Source organism: Ursus americanus, chromosome X (assembly GCF_024610735.1).
Source record: "Ursus americanus isolate L20-20 chromosome X, mUrsAme1.1.p, whole genome shotgun sequence".
In the NCBI taxonomy this organism is placed as follows: Eukaryota; Metazoa; Chordata; class Mammalia; order Carnivora; family Ursidae; genus Ursus; species Ursus americanus.
Genome location: NC_142164.1, coordinates 90487670 through 90510484, shown reverse-complemented (window position 1 = coordinate 90510484; position 22815 = coordinate 90487670). Strand labels below are relative to the sequence as shown.

The 22815-nt window shown below is 40.1% G+C and overlaps 1 protein-coding gene across 4 annotated transcripts in view; it reads right to left on the bottom strand.

Annotated features, from left to right (window-relative positions):
• Positions 1-13246, bottom strand: part of RPGR (retinitis pigmentosa GTPase regulator) — a 55866-nt gene extending 42620 nt beyond the window's left edge. Inside the window, exons 1-6 of one of the 4 annotated variants that reach the window (XR_015723405.1) lie at positions 13090-13246; positions 7693-7818; positions 7118-7210; positions 5749-5811; positions 3414-3572; positions 1842-1991 (exon numbers count right to left, since the gene is read on the bottom strand). Coding sequence is in view for 2 of the 4 variants with exons in the window: in XM_045775703.2 (XP_045631659.2) it covers positions 1842-1991; positions 3414-3572; positions 5749-5811; positions 7118-7210; positions 7693-7818; positions 9821-9983 (754 nt within the window). In the remaining 2 variants the exon portion in view is untranslated. Of the gene's footprint in view, positions 1-1841; positions 1992-3413; positions 3573-5748; positions 5812-7117; positions 7211-7692; positions 7819-9820; positions 10075-13089 lie in introns of those variants that run through there. The other 3 variants (XR_015723404.1, XM_045775703.2, XM_045775694.2) reach the window with 3 other exon arrangements.
• Between the last annotated feature and the right edge of the window lie 9569 nt (positions 13247-22815).

Sequence of the window (22815 nt, the reverse complement as noted above, 5' to 3'; positions counted from 1 at the left end):
TCTAGCAAAACAGAACTTGGGGAAGTTGTGGGACATCCAACACACATAGTATGCACCACTTAAAACTTGGTCAAATACTACAAACCCAGCTCTACTGATTTTCTGGGTTGATCTGCACAGAAAATGAAATTTTCTAAACTACAGCTTTCTATAAAGTATTTAGCAAGCACTGGCACAGAACTGCTCTGTTGGTTCCCGTCCTCTTTTTCCCATGCCTCTCGCCTCTCATATGAAAGGAGTTACTAAGTCCAAATGAGGTTCTTTCCACTTCTATGTGTAAATTCCTGCTGCTCCTTGCACCTTAACATGGGTGAATTGTATGGTATGTGAGCTATATGTCAATAAAGCTGGTTTTGTGTATGTTCTTTGACTTTTTTTTTAATTTTTAAAATTTTAATTCCAGTTGGTTGACACAGTGTTAATATTAGTTTCAGGTGCACTACCATACACCACCTCGTGCTCATCACAAGTGCCCTCCTTAATCCTTCACCTATTTCATCCATCCCACTTACCTCCCCCCCCAACCATCAGATTGTTCTCTATAGCTAAGAGTCTGTTTCTTAATTTGTCTTTTCCCCCCTTTGCTCATTTGTCTTGTTTCTTAAATTCCACCCAATAAAACTGTTTTTTTAAAAGGCATAAATATAAACAAAACAAAAAAGTTCAATGTAATGCCTATTGGCTACAATGAGCAATTCCTTGTTTTCCTATTGGCTAAAGTAGAGTTTAGTCATAAAATTGATTTGGCAGTTTTATTAAAATCTAAGTATAAGACAATGCTTTTGCTTGGGATTTTTGTTTGTTTTTCCATTTGTGTTTTGTTTGTTTGTCTTATAAACAAAGTGAGCACAGACTATACCAACCCCAGGAGCCGGAAAGTTGCCGATAAGTTGGTAGGTAGCATTGCCCCAAAGTACACAGTTAATTGTTCATTCATTTACTCCCTCATTTGAGGATATTTACTATTAGTTTGTTCAAGATACAAGCTGATAGAGTGGTGAACAATGGCAGCTGAGTTGGAGTTTGCCCTCTCTTGGTACCATGGTGCTACCAATTCATTGGTAAATCTGAGGGCCACCGGAATGGGTCAATCAGCACTTTCTAAATCTGAGGTGCATAGAAAAAGGAGTAAATGTAAAACAAAGACTTAGAGATATCTAAGAGGGGCCACAGAACTATTTCCTCTAGGTGTTTTTGCTGTTAGAAAAACCACCAATAGGATGGAATGATCATACTTCTATCACTCCCTGTGTAGATACAGACTATAACATTTTGAATATTTAACTAAGGCAGAAAAGGTTGCCAGGGAGCCCCAGAAAGGGAGAGATTGGGGATGCTAAGCAAAGTTCCAGCAAAGGAAATCCTATCACATACTGAGCAATCTTCCTTTTCCATCTATTCTACATCCCTGCTCTCACAATGAAAGTCTATGACTCCATTACTAAACAATAAAAGCAAATTATCAGGACAAGAGTAGAGTAGGTCTAGGTAGAGAGGCAAGTGCACCCAAGGGAAGGTGGCCCATAGATCTCATTTCCAATGCCAAGGAATCCAAGAAGTTTGAGAATCAATGTTTAGAAGTCTCTAACATACACACTGTTTTTCTAATATTTTCTAATATTCACTAAAAAAAGATAACAGGTCAGAGTGAGTTTGAAATTATAAACTCTCATTATTAAAATGGAGAGACACTGTGACCCAAAACAGACTACAATCATTTCATTATACAGACTGCCATCGCATTATTTCCACAGAACTATAGAATGTTAGATTTTATCATTAACTGAGTAAATAGTTAGAAATAAGAGGTAACATGATGAATCCAAAATGTTCTGTCTTACTTGTTACAAAAGCTGAATGGTAATATCCACAAGAGATCCAGGAGATAGGTTTCCCAACGGTCACTTGTTGAGGGACACACACATTAGTTATATTTTTTAAACCAATTTGCCCTTCAGAATTGTCACCCCACATAAAAAGCTCTCCATCCTCTATAAAGAAAACACAAGGAGGAAAAAAAAGGTTTTAAGAGGTAGCAAGGCTATCAAGTTATTATATTTCCAACACAGCATTTATTTTTTTAATTTAGAAAAACTATGTGTCTTGATAGAAAAGTGCTACTAAGACATTCACACCAGCTTGCTGCATAAGAGTTCAATTTATAGTATGAAAGGCTTCTATGATGATAAAGGACAGAGAATAACATGATGCAAATAGTGTCCATATTTTTATCTCAACAGCAAAGACAGAATGTTCTTCCCTATAACAACCTTTTCTTAGTCTACTGTCTGAACAGCAAATGTTTCTTCCTTTCAAGCAGTCGGCCTGCAACTGAACTGAACGACAGCATGGGTTCTGTCACCAAGTCCCAGGTCAAAAGGGCCTGGAGGACCTTGCTCTTGAGAACACTGTAAAAACGAAGTTTTAAGGAAAGACAAAAAAGAAAAAGAAATGCATTTCATTTTTTTTTTTACAATTTATACTTGAAAACACATACCACAGCTTCAGAGATTGAAATACGTGAGCAGATAGAACATCTCCAAAACACATTAGCTTGTGTTCTGATTAGGGTTCCAACGGAAGAAAAAGTGAAGCTAGGCAAAATACTTTAGAAAGGAAACTATCAAGACTTACATCTTTTAATTAATTTAAAATTTTTAAATCTTTGATTTGAAGTGGTTTAATAATAAGGGAAATCAAGAGAAACTGAAAGAACCACAAGGACACCGAGAAGCTAGTGGACGGTGGACGGTACTGCAGGCACGGCGCTGCAGATGGTACTCCAGCCCTCCTGGCAGCTGGAGCAGCACTGTGGGCCACACAGCCCCCCCCCACTGGAGCAGAGAAGCCCACCGGCAGCTTCTTCACAGACACCACGTGGATCTTGGCTTCCATCTTGAGGACATTTTTCACATGGGCTTTGAGAGGGAGGGCAGAGAGATACAATGACCAATACAGACCATATTTAATTTTATTTTTTAAAGTTTATTTAAGTAATCTCCACACCCAAGGTGGGGCTCGAACTCACAACCCCAAGAGTCACGTGCTCTTCCGACTGAGCCAGCCAGGCGCCCCCAGACCGTGTTCTGTTAACACATATCCAATAGATTTCTATGTTTCTGATAGCAACTTTATTATAGCTGCAAATATAATGCTCAAAACACATGATGAATATTTAATTTCTATAGGAGTAGATGGAAGCATGGCAGCTATGTGTGTGTTTCCGTCTAACTCTAAATAAGCGCAAAACTGGACTATATGTCATGATTCAAAGTTCAATTTTTATGTCTTCTGAAAACACAAAGTTAATGAAAGAAAATGAAACAGCAATGCTGGGGTCAGATGACTCAGTCGGTATATCCTGGTCTAAACGAAAGGGATGGATCCCAGCCTCAAGTGGGACAAAATCTCACCAGTTAGTGCAGCTGAAGTATTGGATCCAGCAGAGAGCTGTTTAATCTTACGCTGGCAAGTAAAAAAACTAATTAGATGAAAAGAGTTTCTCTCGTCAGTGTCACCAAGTCCCAGCTGTCCTTCATTATTTCCTCCAGCTGCGTATACTTTGCCTTCTTCTGCACATGGAAAAAGAAACATTGATATGCTATAGTCACCATCTTTACGAGACAGGCCAGTTACCAGATATTTCCTCTATTAACAGTTAAGAAAGCTAAAAGCTGACATTATCCTACCATTTGGCGAACAACTTCAATCTGTTGTCAAAAATCAAGCAAAACAAGCAGGGTTATATTTTGTGAAATTTTCTAAATCGGTCTAGAGCTTAAGTAGCAATTGAAATGCACAGAATGTGTGGAATGTATTTTCCTGCTAATGCAGCACTTTATTAAATCAGAGCAAAAAGAGGAAAGTAATTTCCAAATTAGCTTATAATCCAAATCGAACTATTTTAAAAGAGATGTGGTTCATTAATTTTAACTTCCATACCCATTAAAGATATAATATGTAATGAGTAAAATGAGGCAAATCCAAAAAGAATATAATTAGAAACATGAAAATTCTATGTGTATTTTAATTTTCTAGCTAAGTAGAAATGCAGTATAGTATTGTGTTTAGGAGAAAGGACTGGAGAGCCAGATTTCCTGGGTGCAAATGCTGGCTTGCCACTCATCAGCTGTGTGACCTAGGGCAAGCTGTACTTAACTTCTCAGTGGCTCATTTGCCTCATCTGCAAAACAGGGATAAGAATACCCTTTAAAAAAATACTGCCTACTTCACAGAGTTATTTATAAATATCAAATCAGCTGACATTTATAAAATTCTTAGAATGGTGTTTGGCTTGTACACACTATATAAATGTGTTAGTTGCTTTATTAATTAAATATGAAGTGTACCGTGCCTAGATAATAAAAATTGCCCATAAGCTTAAAAATAATGAAGATTTGGGGCGCCTGGGTGGCACAGCGGTTAAGCGTCTGCCTTCGGCTCAGGGCGTGATCCCGGCGTTATGGGATTGAGCCCCACATCAGGCTCCTCTGCTATGAGCCTGCTTCTTCCTCTCCCACTCCCCCTGCTTGTGTTCCCTCCTCGCTGGCTGTCTCTATCTCTGTCGTATAAATAAATAAAATCTTTAAAAAAAAAAAATAATGAAGATTTTTAGAAACATACACATATTAAAAATTAGTTATATCTGTCATACAAATGCACATGAAGTTAAATTAAATTACAGGGGAAACTGAGGGCAAAATCTGCCTCAATCAGTAAAAACTTAAAGTTAGATATTATTTTAGAAAAAGATGAAACCTAATTGAGGAACCAAGACTAGCTTTCCAACGGAACATACGGAACAAGGCCACACAATTTAACATATATGGCATAAACCAGAGTTCGTGCAATGCTAAAGCAGTTCAAAGCACCATGAGTCAAAGTTGAAGAGCCACAGAAAGCTCCATGAAAGAAGACTTATACTGGATCTTAAAAGATAAGGATGTGAATAAGAGAAAGTCATTTTAGCAAGGAAAAAGTATGAATGAGGGCAGGGGCTAAGGAGGAGCCGGAGGCGGTGAGAATAACCTGAACACAGAAGAGGCTGTGGGGGGGCGGTTAGGAAAGGCTGTTCAGTGACCAGCGCCTGGATGTCCATTTGTTCCAGCAGCATTTGTTGAAAAGACTACCTTTTCTCCATTGAATTGCCTTGGCACTTTTGCCAAATGTTAGTTGGGCATATACGTGTGGGTCTACTTTTGGATTCTGTTTTGTTCTGATAATCTTTGCCTCTCTTTTTGCAAATAGCCCAGTGTCTTGATTACTGTGGCTTTATAGGTCGTGAAATCAGTAGTGCTACTCCTCCGATTTTGTTCTTTTCAAAACTGTTTTGGCTATTCTAGGTCCTGTGCTTTTCCATATAAACTTCAGAATCACCTTGTCAGTTTCTACACACAAACATACACAACCCATTTGGATTTTGATTGGAATTGTGCTCATATCAATAGCCTTTTGGGGTGGCTTCCACTCACGCTCAGAAAAGAGGAAAGAGCAAGATCAGGAGCAAGTGGCTCCTGAGGTGTGCACATAGGTAAAGATGGGCTGCCCCTTGACATAATCCAAGAAAAGAAGATTTATTTATGTATTTTCAAAGGCAAACAAGTGTGCTAACCATTTACATTTGAAAAAATCTTAACCTTACTATTGCCAAGGTACCACTTCTCTTAATTTTACAAAGCTACAAATGTTACTGGAGTAAGAACTGGGTCCTCAAATTGGGCAGGAAGTCATACAGATTGAATACTACACCTGTTGAAACTAGGGTGTGGCTCCGTCCACAGGCAGCAAATTTCACTTTTTCAGGTTTTAAAGCTAAAAAAATGACAAAAGATTTTATGGTTATAAAAATGACAAATAACACAGGTCAAATCGTAACTAAGCAGTAGAAATGAGATTTAAACCCAGGCCCATCTGTCTCCAAAGTTGATGTTCTTAACTAATAAGCCAAAAGTTTGCAGAACTAGCCGGGCATTATAATAACCAGCGGAGCTTCGAGAAAAATAGATAGCTCGGCCCCAGCCCTGGAGAATCCGAGTCAGTGGGTCTGAGGTAAGGCCTAGGCATCCATACATTTTTTAAATCTCCACAGGTAATGAGTATGTGCTGAGATTCGTGGCACTGTTACGTTGCCTCTTCACCAATCTGCTCTATTCCCTCATCTGCTATCACCATCGTCAAGCTCACCTTCTACCTCACACAGTGAGGTACAAACACTACAAGTCCAATGGTCACAGGCATAACCTATGTTAAAGCTCTGAGTCATTCACTTGCATGTTCAAAAAAGATTTACAGAACATCTCCTAAATGCTTAGCACAGAGGCTGCAAAGATCACTAAGACAGAGTCTCCGGTGTCAAAGATCTCATCGTCTAGACAATCCCGTGTTACTTCATCTATTAGATATTTGAGAGTAAAGATCTTGTGAATAAACACAGGGTTTAAAAAAAAATAACAAACAACCCAGGGTTTAGTAGACTGTGCTCAATAAACACTTTTTGACCAAGTGGAATACTTTGAAAATTCCGTAACATTATCTATAAAAAATAACATGGATATGCTAAATTACAATGACATTTTGAGCTGAAATTAAAAATTTGGCTAAGATCGGAAACCGGGGATATACTGTATGGTGACTAACATAATATAATAAAAAATCATTATAAAAAAAAATTTGGCTAAGAAGATTAAGATTACCGCTCTTGTCACATCACCACTCAAGCTTAGTTGATGTTCACAGTTATGTTCACAGTTTGATGTTCTTTGTATATACAATAACAGTAATATTTAAGCAGGTTAACAAACAGGCAAAATAAAAGGATATTCAAGTGCAATACAGAAGAATCATTACTTCCTTTGTGTTCTCTGAGTTTAAAAGCAATGTGATTTTTATTTATTTTTAAAGTTTTTTTAGCAATGTGATTTTTAGACCCTAACATAAAATAGTTCTGATTATCATATAAAAATGAAGTTAAACACCAATAATAGTCAAGTAAATAATGGAAAATAAAGAACTAAGGCTTTATTATTCCTAATATGATATTAAAGAACATCACAATCAATATAAAAGTACTTTATGTAATTTAAATATTTAAAGCAATAAAGAAGAAAAGACCCCAAACCTTTGACACATGTTGGCTTGTTAACAGTTGACTTTGATCCTAATCCTAACTGGCCCCAGTTGTTACTGCCAAACATGTAAAGTTTATTATTTCCTGGTGGGAAGGAAAAAGACATAAGAAATTGAAACATTTTCAACATAAAGTGATGTGAGATGAACTCATCACAAAGCAATAAAAAAGCTACACTTAAAACTTGTATTGCTTTTGTGTGTTGAAACAGGTTACCTTGCCCAGGTTAAAGTGAATTTAACTGTCCATCTATAGGTTACCAGATTCTGTTAGGTGTAAAAAGTTTCTAAGATTATTCAGTAATCATTTTTGATTATATAGATATATTTAAATTTATTCCAAGAAAGTAGTGTGTATACAAAATCATATTTTAATATACCAAGGGAATTTAAAATTTAAAACACTTTCTGGATGAATCAAATTGTCAAGAATTCTCTGGTAAAAGAAAGAAAAAACACTATTCTGGTAAAGGAAAGTATATATTCAACATGTCTGAAACATGGCACATCTATAATATTGAGGATTCTCTAAGGATTACCATCCTCATTTAGGATTTCAATACTAACCTGTAACAATAGCAGTATGTTCATCTCCACATGAAAGAAATGTAGGTATATCATTTTTAAACCAAAATTTGCTGGGAATATTTTCAGCAAATTTAGTTTTTCCAAATGTAAACACAGCACCCGAACCTGCAAAGATACGATAGTTTCTATTTTACAACTTTTACTATGTTGCCTGTTACTAAAATATTTTTTCAGTGACTTATCTATACACATTCCTTGTCTCATGGCAGCTCTGCTTCCACTCTGGCACTGTTGACATCCTCCTTCTACCTTAATTCAGTCTTACTCCTCAGACTTTATTCTGGTTTTATTTATGAAATCTACTAAATATCTATTATTCATTTACTGCTGGAAAGTAAAAAAAAAAAAGTAAGGCAGTCCTCCGTTACTAAAAGTCTTGTTGTCCCCTGGAATGAGCTGATTGATACAACCTGTGCCCTATTAACACGGGTTAACACATCATGGTCTAGTCCCTGATTGAAGGCTTTTCTCCACACATGGGAATAGGACAGTACTGAATTTCATCATTAGCATCATGTAGATAGAGGATGTTGAGATTTAACACTCTTAAATTAAGTCATTAAATACTACCTGATCTAAGTAGTATTCACAGACTACTTTGGTCCAGTACCATTTTAGAGAGAGACCAAAAATCCCTACCAGTTTTCAATAACCATTTAAACACACACACACACACACACACACACACACACACACACACACGGCCAGATCCAGCTTCTGAGGAAATCTCAAGGAGAATAATCACACAGAAAGAAACTAATGGGTACCATAAACATAGGGAACATAAGTATTAATAATAAATGATAATGTACAAGGGACTAGCTACTATGAAAAACCCTCTGAGAAAAATTGTGAGGCATGTCAATTCAAACTGATAATTGAGATTGGAGAGGCCAGGTTCTAGAACACACTCTGGCTTTTTCTAGAATGAAGAATTCTGTTTTGTCCTATTCTGGCTTCCCAGATAGCCTGCCCTGATACCCTCACCCCAAGCCAGGATTTGGTGGCTCTGCTCTGTCCCCTGGTATCTATTGTGAAGTGGTACTGTCATTTTGTTTACTTCCTAGTATCTCTCACTAGGCTGTGAACTCCAGGTGGTGAACGTGTTAGAGCCAAGAGCATGGCAGAAAACGTGCGCGCTCTCTCTTTATACATATCATTATATACATGTGTGTATGTGTATACACACACACACACTTGATTCTGCTGTAATCCAGTGTTTTGTTTTTGTTTTTTTTTTTCAAACTGTTCGTCTTGATCCATTAGTGGGTCAGAAAAAAAATTTAGTGGGTCACGATTATCATTTTTAAAGGAATGATCTTTATAGTAAAGATCTGAGAGCATACCAAGTGGTTAGAGTAAGCACCACTTCATGAAACGTCTACTTCTGTTACACTATACATGTGGTACAACGTCACAATGTCAAATGTACTTCTGGGGGCGCCTGGGTGGCACAGCGGTTAAGCGTCTGCCTTTGGCTCAGGGCGTGACCCCGGCGTTACAGGATTGAGCCCCACATCAGGCTCTTCCGCTGTGAGCCTGCTTCTTCCTCCTCCACTCCCCCTGCTTGTGTTCCCTCTCTCGCTGGCTGTCTCTATCTCTGTCGAATAAATAAAATCTTTAAAAAAAAATGTACTTCTGGAGCGCAGGGGAAAAGTCTTAGAAGAGCACTCGTTAATGGCTCCCTCCGCACCCTCTTTCTCTAAGTCGTTTTCCCCCTCCTCTTTTACCCCACGCCCCCTAATCACCCACTCTTTAGTGCATTCGATACATAACTGGGTCTTGGGGACCTCGAAGGAGGTACTTTGGGGAAGTTTATAGGCAGGTAAAAATTGCCCCTGCGTTCAAGAAACTCATCGAAAGCTTATTTTAAAAGAAAGAGAAGCAAGCACAAGCACCCCCTTCCCCGTGCTTCCCGCCCCCCACCCTTCCTTTCCGCTCGTCTCAGGCTTTCGCGGAGGCGCGGCCCGAGCTCCACAGTCCGGCCGCCGCCGCCTGGGCCTTTTCTCCGACGGGGCGGCCCGGAGGCGGGACCTGGCCGCCCGCCCGCCCGCCCGCGGACCCTCCCTCCCGGCCCTCCGCCACCACGACCGCGGACGCGACTCACCGGGCACCACCTCCTCGGGTTCCCCCATGCCGACGGTGGTGCGGGGAACCTGGGGCTGAGCCGGAAAGGTGGCGGGGGCGATTCGGTGGGTCCTATGGCAGCGCCTCAGTCCCGAAGCGGGCCGCGGAAGCCCCCCGGGCCCCCATAGCGACACCCCGGACATCGGCTACTATCGCGTCCCCGGAAGTCAACAAACAGCCGCTAGGGGCAACGGAGGCGGAACGTTAGGGCGCGAGGCGGGGCCGGCGCCGGGGGGAGGGGAGCGGAGGGCCCGGCGGCCGGCGCGGCGCAGGCGCAGGCGCAGACGCAGCGGGCGGGGCGGTAGAGGCCGCGCGCCCTCTGGTGGCCGGGAGGGGAGGGGCGGCCACGCCGCGCAGAGATGCTTCTGAGCCCGCACGCTGATGTTGGTGGTTTATATAGGCCCCGTAAGCATAGGGACAAACGTCACAAATATCACATGGTCTGTCACTCAGGCTGTGTGACACAGGCAAACGTCGACACATAAGTGTAATAATGCTAGCAATAACTGACCGACTCTAACTAAATGGAATAGGGACTCTGCTAAACATCCGAAACGCATTTGTATTTCCAGCATGTAACCTGAGACCTTCCCTATACTAGATGCTCATTAAATCTTTATCGAATGAATGAGTCCTACCGCAGTCCTATAAGGTGGTTCACGTTACTCCCTCATAGATGTGTTGATTACACAATGGAGGAGAGCTAGGGTCTAGCTTAGTCAGCCCAACCTGTCCTTTGAACATCTCCCTCTGTCCTCCCCCAGAAGGCTGAGGTGTGCCATCCACTACTGACAGGAAATGCGCAAAGAGATTCACCAATAGCAGAACACCATTGCTTTAGAATTCCTCCAGAGACGTTTTTCTATAGTCAAACTTCAGTTTCCCATACACCATGAAACAAAGAGGCAAAAAGCCATCTTCCAGGATGAGGAAATGTATGTACATGTAGTTGTGGGCACACGCTCTAGAATCAAAGCTGGATTCGAGGACTTTGTGCGTATGAGAGCGTGTTATTGATTTCCTCAGGGAGTTTCATTAAAACCGGAAGGAGAGATTAAACAAGGAAATACACAAATAATCATTTACTTACAAAGCAAGTGTTTAATGGGGAGCACTGTCCTGGTGTGAGAGGTTAAGAATTGCTTATCTGAAGAAACATCATCAAATCTAAGAACTGAAGAAGGAGGAGCTGGGAGAGGTGAGAGAGCTCTGGGCAGAAAGTAAATCGTGGGCAAAGGCTCATAAAAAACAGAGCTCTTTCCAGGAGCTCAAAGAGGTAACACTAGCTCATGGTAAAGTGGCAGGGTCGTGAGCCGGTTAAGGATCTGAGATTTCATCCTAAGGACAACAGGAAGCCATTGAGGGGTTTTAGGCGGTGGAGTGAAAGGATCAGCTATGTGTATTCCTGGAATCATTCTGCCTGGCTGATTTGTGGGGAATAAATTGGAGCAAGGAGGAGGGCTCGAGGGCTATTGCAGATATACCGATAACCAGTCACTATGGTTTAGAACATGGTGTATTGGCTGATCTGGAGCAAGCCAACCTCAAAATGTCTTAGGAGGTAGAATCAACAGGAAATGGTATCTGACTATTGACTCTTAGGCAGTGCAGGACTACCAAATAGCTCTTAGAACAACGGCAAAGAAGAGCCCTAAATTATTTTGGGAAAAATGAGATATTCTTCATGAAAGCATCATAATAGTCACTATGGGAAAATAAGAATTTTTAAAGACTTCCTTTAGTTGGTTTTTTTCAAAGATTTTGTCTATTTATTTGAGGTAGAGAGAGAGCTAGAGAGCAGGAACAGGGGAGGAGAGGGAGAGGGAGAAGCAGACTCCGAGCAGCGAGCCTGATGTGGAACTCGATCCCAGGACCCCGGGATCATGACCTGAGTCGAAGGCAGACACTTAACCGACTGAGCCACCCAAGCGCCCCAAGTTTTTTTTTTTTTTTAATTTCAAAAAGAGAAAGCACATTTTGCTGTTGAGCATTCCAGAAGGTATTAATGCAGCTCTACTCCGGGGTTTCCAACATAAGCAAATAGGGGAAGGGTGGTGCCATTCATTAAAATGGGTAACACTGAGGAAAGAGAAGGAGGGGTGGAGTTAGGTGGCGGGGTGCTTCAGCTTTGAGCGCACTAAGGCATCAAAGAGGAGGTGCTAAGCTAGGCAGCCAATTGGCAAATAGGAGCCCCAGATGGAGGCACATATTTGGGGTTGCCTGGGTCTAGGTAGCCTCGGGAAAGACTGGAAAGTGACTATAGAATGAAAAGAAAAGAGAGGCTAGGATGAGTGGTGCTGAAGGCCAACATTTAGCAGCCCAGCAAGAGAAGATGAAGCTGAGAAGTAGGGAGGAGCCACGGAGGGAGAGCCAACAGAATAGGGCTTCGACAGGAGGGTGTGGTCAGTTGTGTCACGTGATGCTGAGAAATGAAGTAAGGCGAAAACGGCTCCCTGAAGTTCGCGATGCAGGCATCACGACTAGCGCTGAAAAGAGGTGTTTGGTAGAGTGATGGAGGAAGAAACAACACGGGAGCTGAGAGAAACAAGTGAGGGTGAACACTTAAGACATCAGGGACTGAAATGGGATAGGAGGGGACAGGAGATAGTATTTGGAGGGGGAAGGGAGGTGGTTGGAGGGCATCTGTTAAGTTTGGAGAGACTTTAGAATGGGGGGGGTGGGCAAAGCAAATAGGAGAGAAAACACAGATTCAGGAGCGTGAAGGAATAACCAATAATATAAGGGAGGAAGAGATGGCATCCAGATCTCCTGTGGAGAGACTAGTCTTAGCTAGAAGGAGAGATACTACTTTAGCCTAACAAGAGGAAAGGAAGAAAACCTCCTTGCACAACATACCACTGAGATACACACACACACACACACACACACACACACACACACACACACACACGATGGTATCTTCATAAAATTGATACATACGACACAGATACATATCCCATATGTCATGTAATATACGATAATACTATTGTCTATCCCAGAAGGTGAGGTACTAGATCATGCGTGTGGAAATTAGAGCATGGTGCCTGGGCTACAGAGAAGCACTCAACAGTGTTAGGTCTCATTAATAAGGCAGAGTCAGCTATGTTCCCTGTATCCATGTAACCCAGGCTATGCTGCATCGCAAGCAACACTCAAATCTCAGTGGCTTAACACAAACGAAAGTGTTTTTTCCCTCACTCATGCTACATGTCCATTGTGGGTCAGCAGGTGTGGGAGGGTCTGCTTTACCTGATCACTCAGGGGCCAGATGACTGATGGAGGTTCAGCGATCTTGTAGCTGCACCGTTTGTGACTCCTGACCTCTTTGGTCACCGTGGCAGGTCTAGAGAGAGAGAGAGGAAGCAGGAAATGAAATGTTTCAGGCCAGAGGTAACACGTTTCTGCTTCTTACCACTCCCTGGCCAGATCCAGTACCCTGTGCCCCTGCACACTACAGGCAGGCGGGCAAGGTGGGAACATCCATGACATTGAGTAAGTAGTATGTATCTCCATAGCCAGATGGTTTCAACCTACGGAGTCATTTCCCTCATGTTGGTGAAGGCAGGGAGTTCTAAGGTATAATATTAGGACTCTCGGCTGCAGTCCTGTGCTCTTGCCATGAGCGCTCCCTTCCTAGCTGGCCAACGTCAGGAAATCATGTTGATATAGAGAAGTCGTCCCATGTCTGACAACATGCACAACTCTTGGCAATTTCCCCTATTAATTCTAGTTGTTATTCCTTTCTGGAGCATTCTGTGTCAACTTAAAAATAGAGGCATGTACAAACAAGGAAGACATTTGATGGATTACACTTCCTCACTGAACTAGTTCCTTTCTTGGCAGCATTCAACAAAACCTCCAAGCCTTGCATTTTGAATTGCATTACAATGCAGCTGCCAATACTGTTTCTTTCTTGGGAATCAGAAAAACAGGTGTATCTCCACTTTGAAAACCGTACTATGAAATCCCCAAAACATCTAGACTTACAAATCAGATTCTTTTTTTTTTTTTTGGTATTTAAGATGTATTTATCTGAGAGAGAGAGAGAGAGAGTGCACGTGCACACTGGGGGGTGAGGGGAGGCAGAGGGAGAGAGAATCTTAAGCAGACTCTGTGCTGAGTGCAGAGCCTGATGCAGGGCTCAGTCTCATGACCCCGAGATCAATAAATCAGATTCTAATAGTTTCTTTGATTTCTGAAATTTTATGGTGCAGCTCCAGGATATATGAACTGCAGACATATAGGACCAAAGCCAGGTAATTTCACATATGAAAAAGCAGCAGAAGGCAGGTGGGGATTACTATTACCCCAAGGAAGAAAATTTGCACAGTTCTTTTCTTTTTCTTTTTAAGATTTTATTTATTTATTTGACAGAGAGAGAGACAGCCAGCAAGAGAGGGAACACAAGCAGGGGGAGTGGGAGAGGTAGAAGCAGGCTCCCAGTGAGCAGGGAGCCCGATGCGGGGCTCAATCCCAGGACCCTGGGATCACACCCTGGGCCGAAGGCAGACGCCCAAAAACTGAGCCACCCAGACACCCCGAAAATTTGCATGTTTCTTAATCATTTAATCCAGTATTTAAAAATCTTTAATGCACCTACAAATCATCTAGTGGTCTTGTTAAAAATCAGATCCTGATTTAGCAGATCTCGGGTGGGCCCTAGGAATCTGCATTTTTAACAAATTCCCAGCTGATGCTAATGCTCCTGGTCCATGGATCACACTTCATGTAGCAAGAGTTTTTTTTTTTTAATGATTTTTTATTATATTATGTTAGTCACCATACAGTACATCCCCGGTTTCCGATGTAAGGCTCGATGATTCATTAGTTGTGTATAACACCCAGTGCACCATGCAATACGTGCCCTCCTTACTACCCATCACCGGTCTATCCCCTTCCCCCACCCCCCTCCCCTCTGAAGTCCTCAGTTTGTTTCTCATAGTCCATAGTCTCTCATGTTTCATTCCCCCTTCTGATTACCCCCCTTTCTTTATCCCTTTCTTCCCCTACCGATCATCTTAGTTCTTATGTTCCACAGATGAGAGAAATCATATGATAGTTGTCTTTCTCCATGTAGCAAGAGTTTAACTCACAGAAAAGCTTAAGAAGTACTTACTAGAAGCAATAAATGAACAGGCTGGTAAATGTGACTATAGATAATTTGTTGGATAAAGGATCTAGTATTCAGAATACATATAGAACACTAATGAGTCAATAAGAAAAAGACAAAAATATAAGAAATATAAAATAATCAAAGGATATTGCATCCACAGAGATAAAAATCCACATGGCCAATAAACATATAAAAAGGTATTTAACCTCACTGGAAATAATGAAAATGTAAAATAAGTAATCATGAGATAACGTTTTATCTCATATTATTGGCAAAAATAATAACATTATTAACTTTAAATGTGTTTGAGTATTTAGGAATACAGGAAGCTTGCTAGTGAGAATGCAAATTATTATAATCCCATTACTTAAATAATTTGTCAAAATGAAATAAAGCTGAACTGGTAACTGTGCCCAAAGAGTCTTACATGAAGTTGTTCACAGCAGCACTGTTTATCCTTGAAAAAAGTGGAAATAACCTAAATGTCCATCAGTAGAGGAATGGAAAGACTGTTCACACAGGAATGAATATTGTATAGTAGTTGTAACAAATGAACCAGTTCTACATGTATGGACATGAAGAATTCTAAAAAATGTAATGTTGAGAAAAATAAAATTACAAAGTGATATGCACTATATGATGCTATTTTATTGAAAATAATTTAAACATGAAAAATAGAATATTTTGGGGGCACCTGGGTGGCTCAGTCGGTTAAGCATCTGCCTTTGGCTCAGGGCATGATCCCAGGGTCCTGGGATCAAGCTCTTGTGTGCTCAGCAGGGAGCCTGTTTCTCCCTCTTCCTCTGCCTCTTCCCCTGCTTGTCCTCTCTTACACACTCTTTCTCTCAAATAAATACAGTCTTAAAAAAATAAGAAAGAAAACAATTTTTTCTCTTTAACTCAACTTGATTGGACATAACCGAAATAAAATTAAAGTACCCATGTAAGTGTATACTCAGATGAGCTTTGGCAGAGGTTTTTACCATTACACCATGTGACCACCACCCTAAGCAAGGTAAAGATTTTCCCCTTCCATTACCATCTCCTAGAAAAAAAAAAAACCCATTCTGATTTTGCATCAGTCATAGATTAGTATTGTCTTTTGTATAATTTCTTTCATGTCTAGTTTCTTTCACTCAGCATAGTGTTTTTGAAATGGTTTCACGTTGTTGTGTTTATCGGTAATTTGTTCTTTTTTTATGGATATACCTTAATTTATTTATCCATTTACCTTTTGATGGACCTTTGGATCCTTTCCAGTTTAGGGCACTCATAAATAGAGTTGCTATGGCTATTCATGTGTGTGTGTGTGTGTGTGTGTGTGTACAAATGCTCAAACTTCTTCTGGGTAGATACCTAGTGCTTATTGTCAGTTTTACACATTGCGAGTATTTTCTCCCAGACTATGGCTTGCTTTTTCCAAATCTTAAAGAGGAGAAAAGGAAAAAATAAATAAAAAGAACCCAACCCCAAAAAAATCAATGGACAAAAAAAAGGAGTATGTACAAAAAAAATTAAACTCAAACATTTGAAAAGACAATGAACTCTACTATTAAAAATGCAAATAAAACCATAAAACTTATTATTTTTCCTATTAAACTGGCAAAGATTAAGAAGATTGCCAGGATATAGTTAGTAGGAGAATAAGCACATTTATTCACAGTTTGTGGGAATTAAAAAAATATATGATCGTTTCAAAAGGTCATTTGGCAATATAAATTACAATTTTTAAAAAAAGGTATATCGTTCTTACTCATCCTAACCATTTCTATAGATAAGTTTTTTCAGAAGTTTTTCCTACAGAAATATAGAAGTTTGCACCAAGATATGGGCAAGGATATTACTGTAGCATCATTTGTTACAGTAAGAAGGAAAAATAAAGACAACTAAATGACTTCAATAAGCTACTGAATGAATATATTATTGGGCAACCATAAAATGGGATACTACGCAATCACAAAAATCAGTATAATAGTTTTATGTGTACTTAAATGGAAAAATATCAAAGATCAAATTTTAAGCGATAAAAACATGTTGCAAAAAATATGCAGAGTACTATCCCATTTCATAAAAAGTAAATTAACATATATGCATATATGAATAGGTGTGATAAACACATAGGTAAAAATCTGGAGCAACATTTACTACACTGTTTAATAGTAGTTCCCTTTGGGGTGTGGAATTAGAGAGGCCTTCTAATTTCTAAGTCACACATACCTGTACGGGTTTAATTTGTTTTTACAATTAACACAATTTGCTTTTTCAATCAAAACAGAAGGGTTCAAATTGAAAAATGAGAAATCAAACAACTAATAGAAGTTGTCAATCATAATAACTAACATTTCATGAACATTTACTATGTGGGAGGCACAGTTCTAAGTACTTTACATACATTAACTTAGTGAATCCTCACAAAACTCTCTGGGGTATATTTTCTTGAGTCTCCTCATTTTACAGATAAAGACACTGAGGTACAGAGAGGTTAAGTAACTTGCTGTAGGTCAAACAATTAGTAAGAGGTGGAGCCAAGATTTGAACTCATATCTGTTTGGCTAAGGAACCCTAGCTCTCAGGACCATGCTATCTGCCTACTGCGGAAAAATTAAAATATGTCTGGAAGGAAAAAAATAAATTATAAGATCTTAGTTCATACCAATCCTGAACAAACTGGCCATCCACTGATTATTGTACAAGTTTTGAGCATAAAGTAGTAATGATTGTGTCCCTTTATTGGTTTTATTGTATACTACATACCTGATTGAGGCCTTTTACCTACATTATCCCTTTAAACATATGTTCAGAAAGATCTAGCTTCAAAATATATCTGCAAGCTTAGCATAATACCCTCTAGGTCCACCATGTGTCACAAATGGCAACATCTTATCCTTTTTATGGCTGCATAATATTCCTCTGTGTGTGTGTTGTTTCCGTATCTTGGCTATTGTAAATAATGCTGCAATAAACATAGGGGTGTATATATCTTTTTGAATTAGTGTTTTCATGTTCTTTGGGTAAATACCCAGTAGTGAAATTATTGGATCATATGGTATTTCTATTTTTAATTTTTGTAGTAAGAGAGACAAATACCATATGATTTCACTCATATGTGGAATCTAAAAAACAAAACAAATGAATAAACAAACAAAAAAGGAGAATCGGACCTATAAATACAGAGAACAGACTGATGGTTGCCAGAGGGACGGGTGATAGGGGGATGGGCAAAATGGGTGAAGGGGAGTGGGAGGTACAGGCTTCCAGCCATGGAATGAATCAGTCATGGTAATAAAAGGTACAGCATAGGAGCATAAGGAATGTAGTCAGTGATACTTTAATAGCATTTTATGGTGACAGATGGTGCCTATATTTTGTGGTGAACATAGCATAATGTATGAATTTATCAAATCTACCTGAAACTGATGTAATACGTGTTTCAACTATGTATATAAATTTATATTTATATAATACCTGCAAACTCATTATGTCTCATCACCTCCACTATCACCTCCCTGTCCCAAAACACCATCCCCTCTCACCTGGACCATTGCCATCACTTCTTAATTGGCGTCCCTGCTTCCATCCTAACAGACTTCACAACCTGGGAGTCAGAAAGATTCTTTTAAGAGCATGACATGCCTTCCTCTTTCTCAAGACCCTCTGATGGCTTCCCTGCTCACTGAAAATAAAAGCCATAGTCCTAACAGTAGTCTACGTCATCTGGCTCATGACCTCACTGAGCTCATCTCCCACCGCAAACCTGCAGCAAGGAATTTTTAAATTGCTTTACAGATGTTAATGATCTATAAGTGATTCTTTTAGCAAATATTGAACCAGGAATCAAACTTAGTTTTATTTGACACTGATGACTGGACTCCCTATATTACACCATGCTCTAATAAAATGGTTAATTTTTTTGCAGTAAAATGACCATTATTTTTGCTAGACATAACAGACATCCAAATGAGACATTTCCCCTTCTGGGAGGTCACTTAGTCTAGCATCACTGAAATTGCTGAGAATGTGCTTTGACCGTCTTGGAAGAAACTCCAGAGCTTGAGGTATGTTTCTGTAAAAAGCTGCAGAAATGTAAATCCTTAACCTTTGCATTTGTATTAGATTTTAGAAAATAGATTTGTTTTGAAAAATAATTTGAAACTTAAGTTGATGTAAAGTATAAAAAAATTTCAAGAAGAAAAATATCCTTTGGGGTGATAAATAAAGTGTGACTATTAAGAAATGGATCTGATGATCTCAGGTGGCTCACACGCTAACCCAGGAGCCAGTTCCTGAAGAAGAGCTGTGAGGGAAATACGGCAGGAGTTGTATGACAAGGCACCTTCCTGGGTGACGACTTTGAAGGATCATGCAATGTGATGAGAATGGCTTATATTATTATGTTCTTATTTTTACCAGATATTGGTCTGAGCACTCTATGTATTAATTATTTAAATCTGCATATTATAGAAGAGAAAACTGGGGACAGAGAAGTTAAGTTACCCAACGTCTCTCAGCTAAAATGCGGTAGCTGAGATTTGAACACATGCAGCCTGGTTCCAGAATCTACACTCCTTAACAACTACACTATACCGCCTTTTAAAAGAGCGCAGAGCAGTGGTCTTCACTTTTTTGGATCGCACATCACTTATAACCAACAAGAAGTCAGAAGATATAAGAGCTCCTTAATGTGGCCCACACAAATCAGTTTTCCTGGGTATATACCTAGTACTTGAAGCTATCAGCTGGTGTGCAGAATCCGTGAGTAGTTTGAGGGATGAATCTCCAAAAAAAATAAAGACAAAGATCGAGGGAAACTACCCAGTAGAAGCAATACACGTGCGCTGACATACTTGTCTGCATGTACTACTGTGAGACTATGTTACATATATTATAAAACATACATGAAAAGATTTCAGATAATCTGATAAAAATTAAAATAACTAAAAGTTCTAACATTTGCTTTGCTCCACTAAAATGGATTGTCTTGAGCATCTCCTGGGGGACATGGGCCTCAATTTCAAAAATAAGCTTGGAATAGCATGGCTTTGAATTGTGGCTTTACCACTTGTTAAGTGAGTCATCTCGGAAAGTTGCCGACTCCTTGCCTCTGATTCTTCACCTGTTAAATCAGGAGAATAGCTACTAATTGGCAAGACTGTATGGTTTAAATGAGATTCTGTGTACAAAATCTGTGGTGCCTGGCTTCCAGTAAGCTCTTCACATATTGTTTACTTTCTCCCATAACTTTAATTCCCAGTGTTTGTTTCATGGTCTGTGTTTTTAGAATTTCATTACTTTGTACATACTCTTAGAATGAAGCCGGAGGCAGCCCTGCAGTTAGGCTTGGTGCATCTAGATGGAGCTAGATTAACAGCTTTTTCATGCTGCATCGTTCCAAACATGGTGCAGCTGTGTCTCTCTGACAGTGAAGAAAACTGTAGGGGAGACATGTGGAAAAACCTATGTGCATTTTCCTTTGTGTAAAACACCATAGGACTTGGGCAAGAGGGAGGGAGGACTTAATGACTGTCCAGACACTTAAAAATGAATGGCCTGACTGTTCAGCAATTGTATGTCTATGAACAGAAGCTTCCTTTTACATCAACTGTTAGCCATTGCCCTTTTTGATTGGGGGTCAGGTTTGAAGACTCTGAGTGGATTTTGAGCTATTTTTATCTATGCCTTTCCATGGGTGGCTTTTTCCTAACAGAGTCCCTTGGCTACATTCAGTCTCATTTATTACCATTCACTGAAAATTTCACCTTTGACCCCAACTCTGGTCTTTTGCTCCTTCTTTATCCTCCTGTCAGAATGCTAAGTCTGTTGGGTTTCTTTGACACAAAGTTAACCAGGAAATGAAGGCATATCAGTCAGGTTTCTGACAAACAGATGACACCCTCTTATTAGGATAATTGGAGAAGGGTTTATTTACAAAGGAACTAATTTCAAAGGGTTGGAAGTGGGTTGGAGCCACCACAAGGCATGGTGCAAGGACCCAGGGCTGATTGCTTTCGCCCCAAAAGATGAAGAGATGGTGAGCTTATTAGAACTTGGAAGGAGAGAGAGATGTGCAGAGTAGGCCACTTTGGGAGGAACAGTGAATTTCTGTTGAGGAACCCAAGGTGACCTCTTGAGAAACCAGAAGGATATATCTTTTGACGTCACTCTACTCCCTCTCTCTACTCTCCAGCTGAGGTTCCAATGGCCAAATCCAACCAGAAGCTAGAAGACACGGGAGCTCATTGATGTAGCCCATGCAAATCAGCTTTCCTGGGTAGATATCTAGCACTCGAGGCTATCAACTAATGCAGAGAATCAGTGGGAAGATTGGGGAATGGGGCTAGTAAAAGAAAAAGGCATAGATCAAGGAAAGCTACCCAGCAGGAGCAATCTGTAGGACACCACTGCTAGACAATGCCACTGCTTCCACCACGCTTCTAATCTCATTGTCCCTTTGTCTTTTGGTCACATTCTTGAGAATGTCCTGGGTGGAAGCATCCAATTGGCCTGGGCTAGTTCATCTACTAGTTCACCCTCTTTGCCAAGGGCAGAGAAGACAGGGAATATTGTTTCCTTTGGCTTCCTTGATGGGAACTGGGCTGCTGCCTTCTTTCAAAACTCACACATTTGGGGATTTCTAGAAATATGGAAAGAGCTCACAAACAAGACAATTCTGTCTCATCTTAAAAAAAGACAAATCTCCATTAACAAATGACCTCCTAGATAGCCTTTATTAATCTGCAACAGTAAGACTATCAGCAAGAGTAGAGAGATTGGTTTTTATTTCCAGTTCTCTGCTTGCTTACTCTCTCTCTCTCTCTCTTTCATTTGCTTCCTTCCCCCATTTCCCAATCTTAGGAAGTTCGCTTTATGTCTCTCAATCTTTACATAAGAGAGCAGGAATAAGATTTTTAAATCTAATTGGGGGTTCAAATGCTATGCAGCCAGAAAAATGTATATATTAGCCCACCCATAAAAATGTATATAAAATGCCCTAATCAGTGTTTTCCTGATAGAACACCTAAACCTCTTGGGCTGTTAATACCTAAACTTCATTGAACGTATATTTCTATCAATACAATGTTGGTGTTTTTCAGCTGCTATTCATATAGGGAACACTTGTGTCCAGTCTTTAATCTTGCCCCTTCCATGTCCCTAATCATCTGGCCAAACCATTAACAACTGCTTATGAATTCCTATAGATCCATGCCTCAGGGCTTCTCTCCCTGCAAGTTAAATGCCAGTCAAGGTACTCTACTTGAAGTTTTGTCTACTGGGAGCATTTCCCTTCTTTACTCCTTGGACTCAATATAGCTACCCAATCTACAATGAATCTTGAACTGTTGAATCCAGACCAACCCAAAATTACATCTCTCATCCTTGATCAAGCATCCTTTTACTCTATTCTCATACACATTTTCCAGAGTTTTTTTTCAATATAAACTAGAAATCCAGGAGTTCTTTGCCCTCCTTGGCTTCTGACTTTATCATTGACATCCCCCTCCCAGAATCATGGTGAGATCTGACAATCTTGGGAATTGGTGGGGAAGGATGAGGAGAACTGCCTTCATCTTACGAAAGCATCTTCAATCAAGGGAAGAACAGGGTTATTAGACAAGGCAGGAGAGATTTCTTGAGCTGGCAAGGGAGAGTCAGTGAGAATGATGGGTTCAGCATGCTTAGGGTTCTCTAAATCTTCTCATATATTTCCATGTGAATTTTCCAGTTTTCAGTCTAACCCAGATAATGCCACGATATGCACCTCTGAAACCAGGGCTGTGAATACTCCTGATATTGTAACTCATCAGCATACAGGATCAAACCAAAGTCTGAGTTTATCTTTGACCATCTCAGATCTGCTGAGGCAG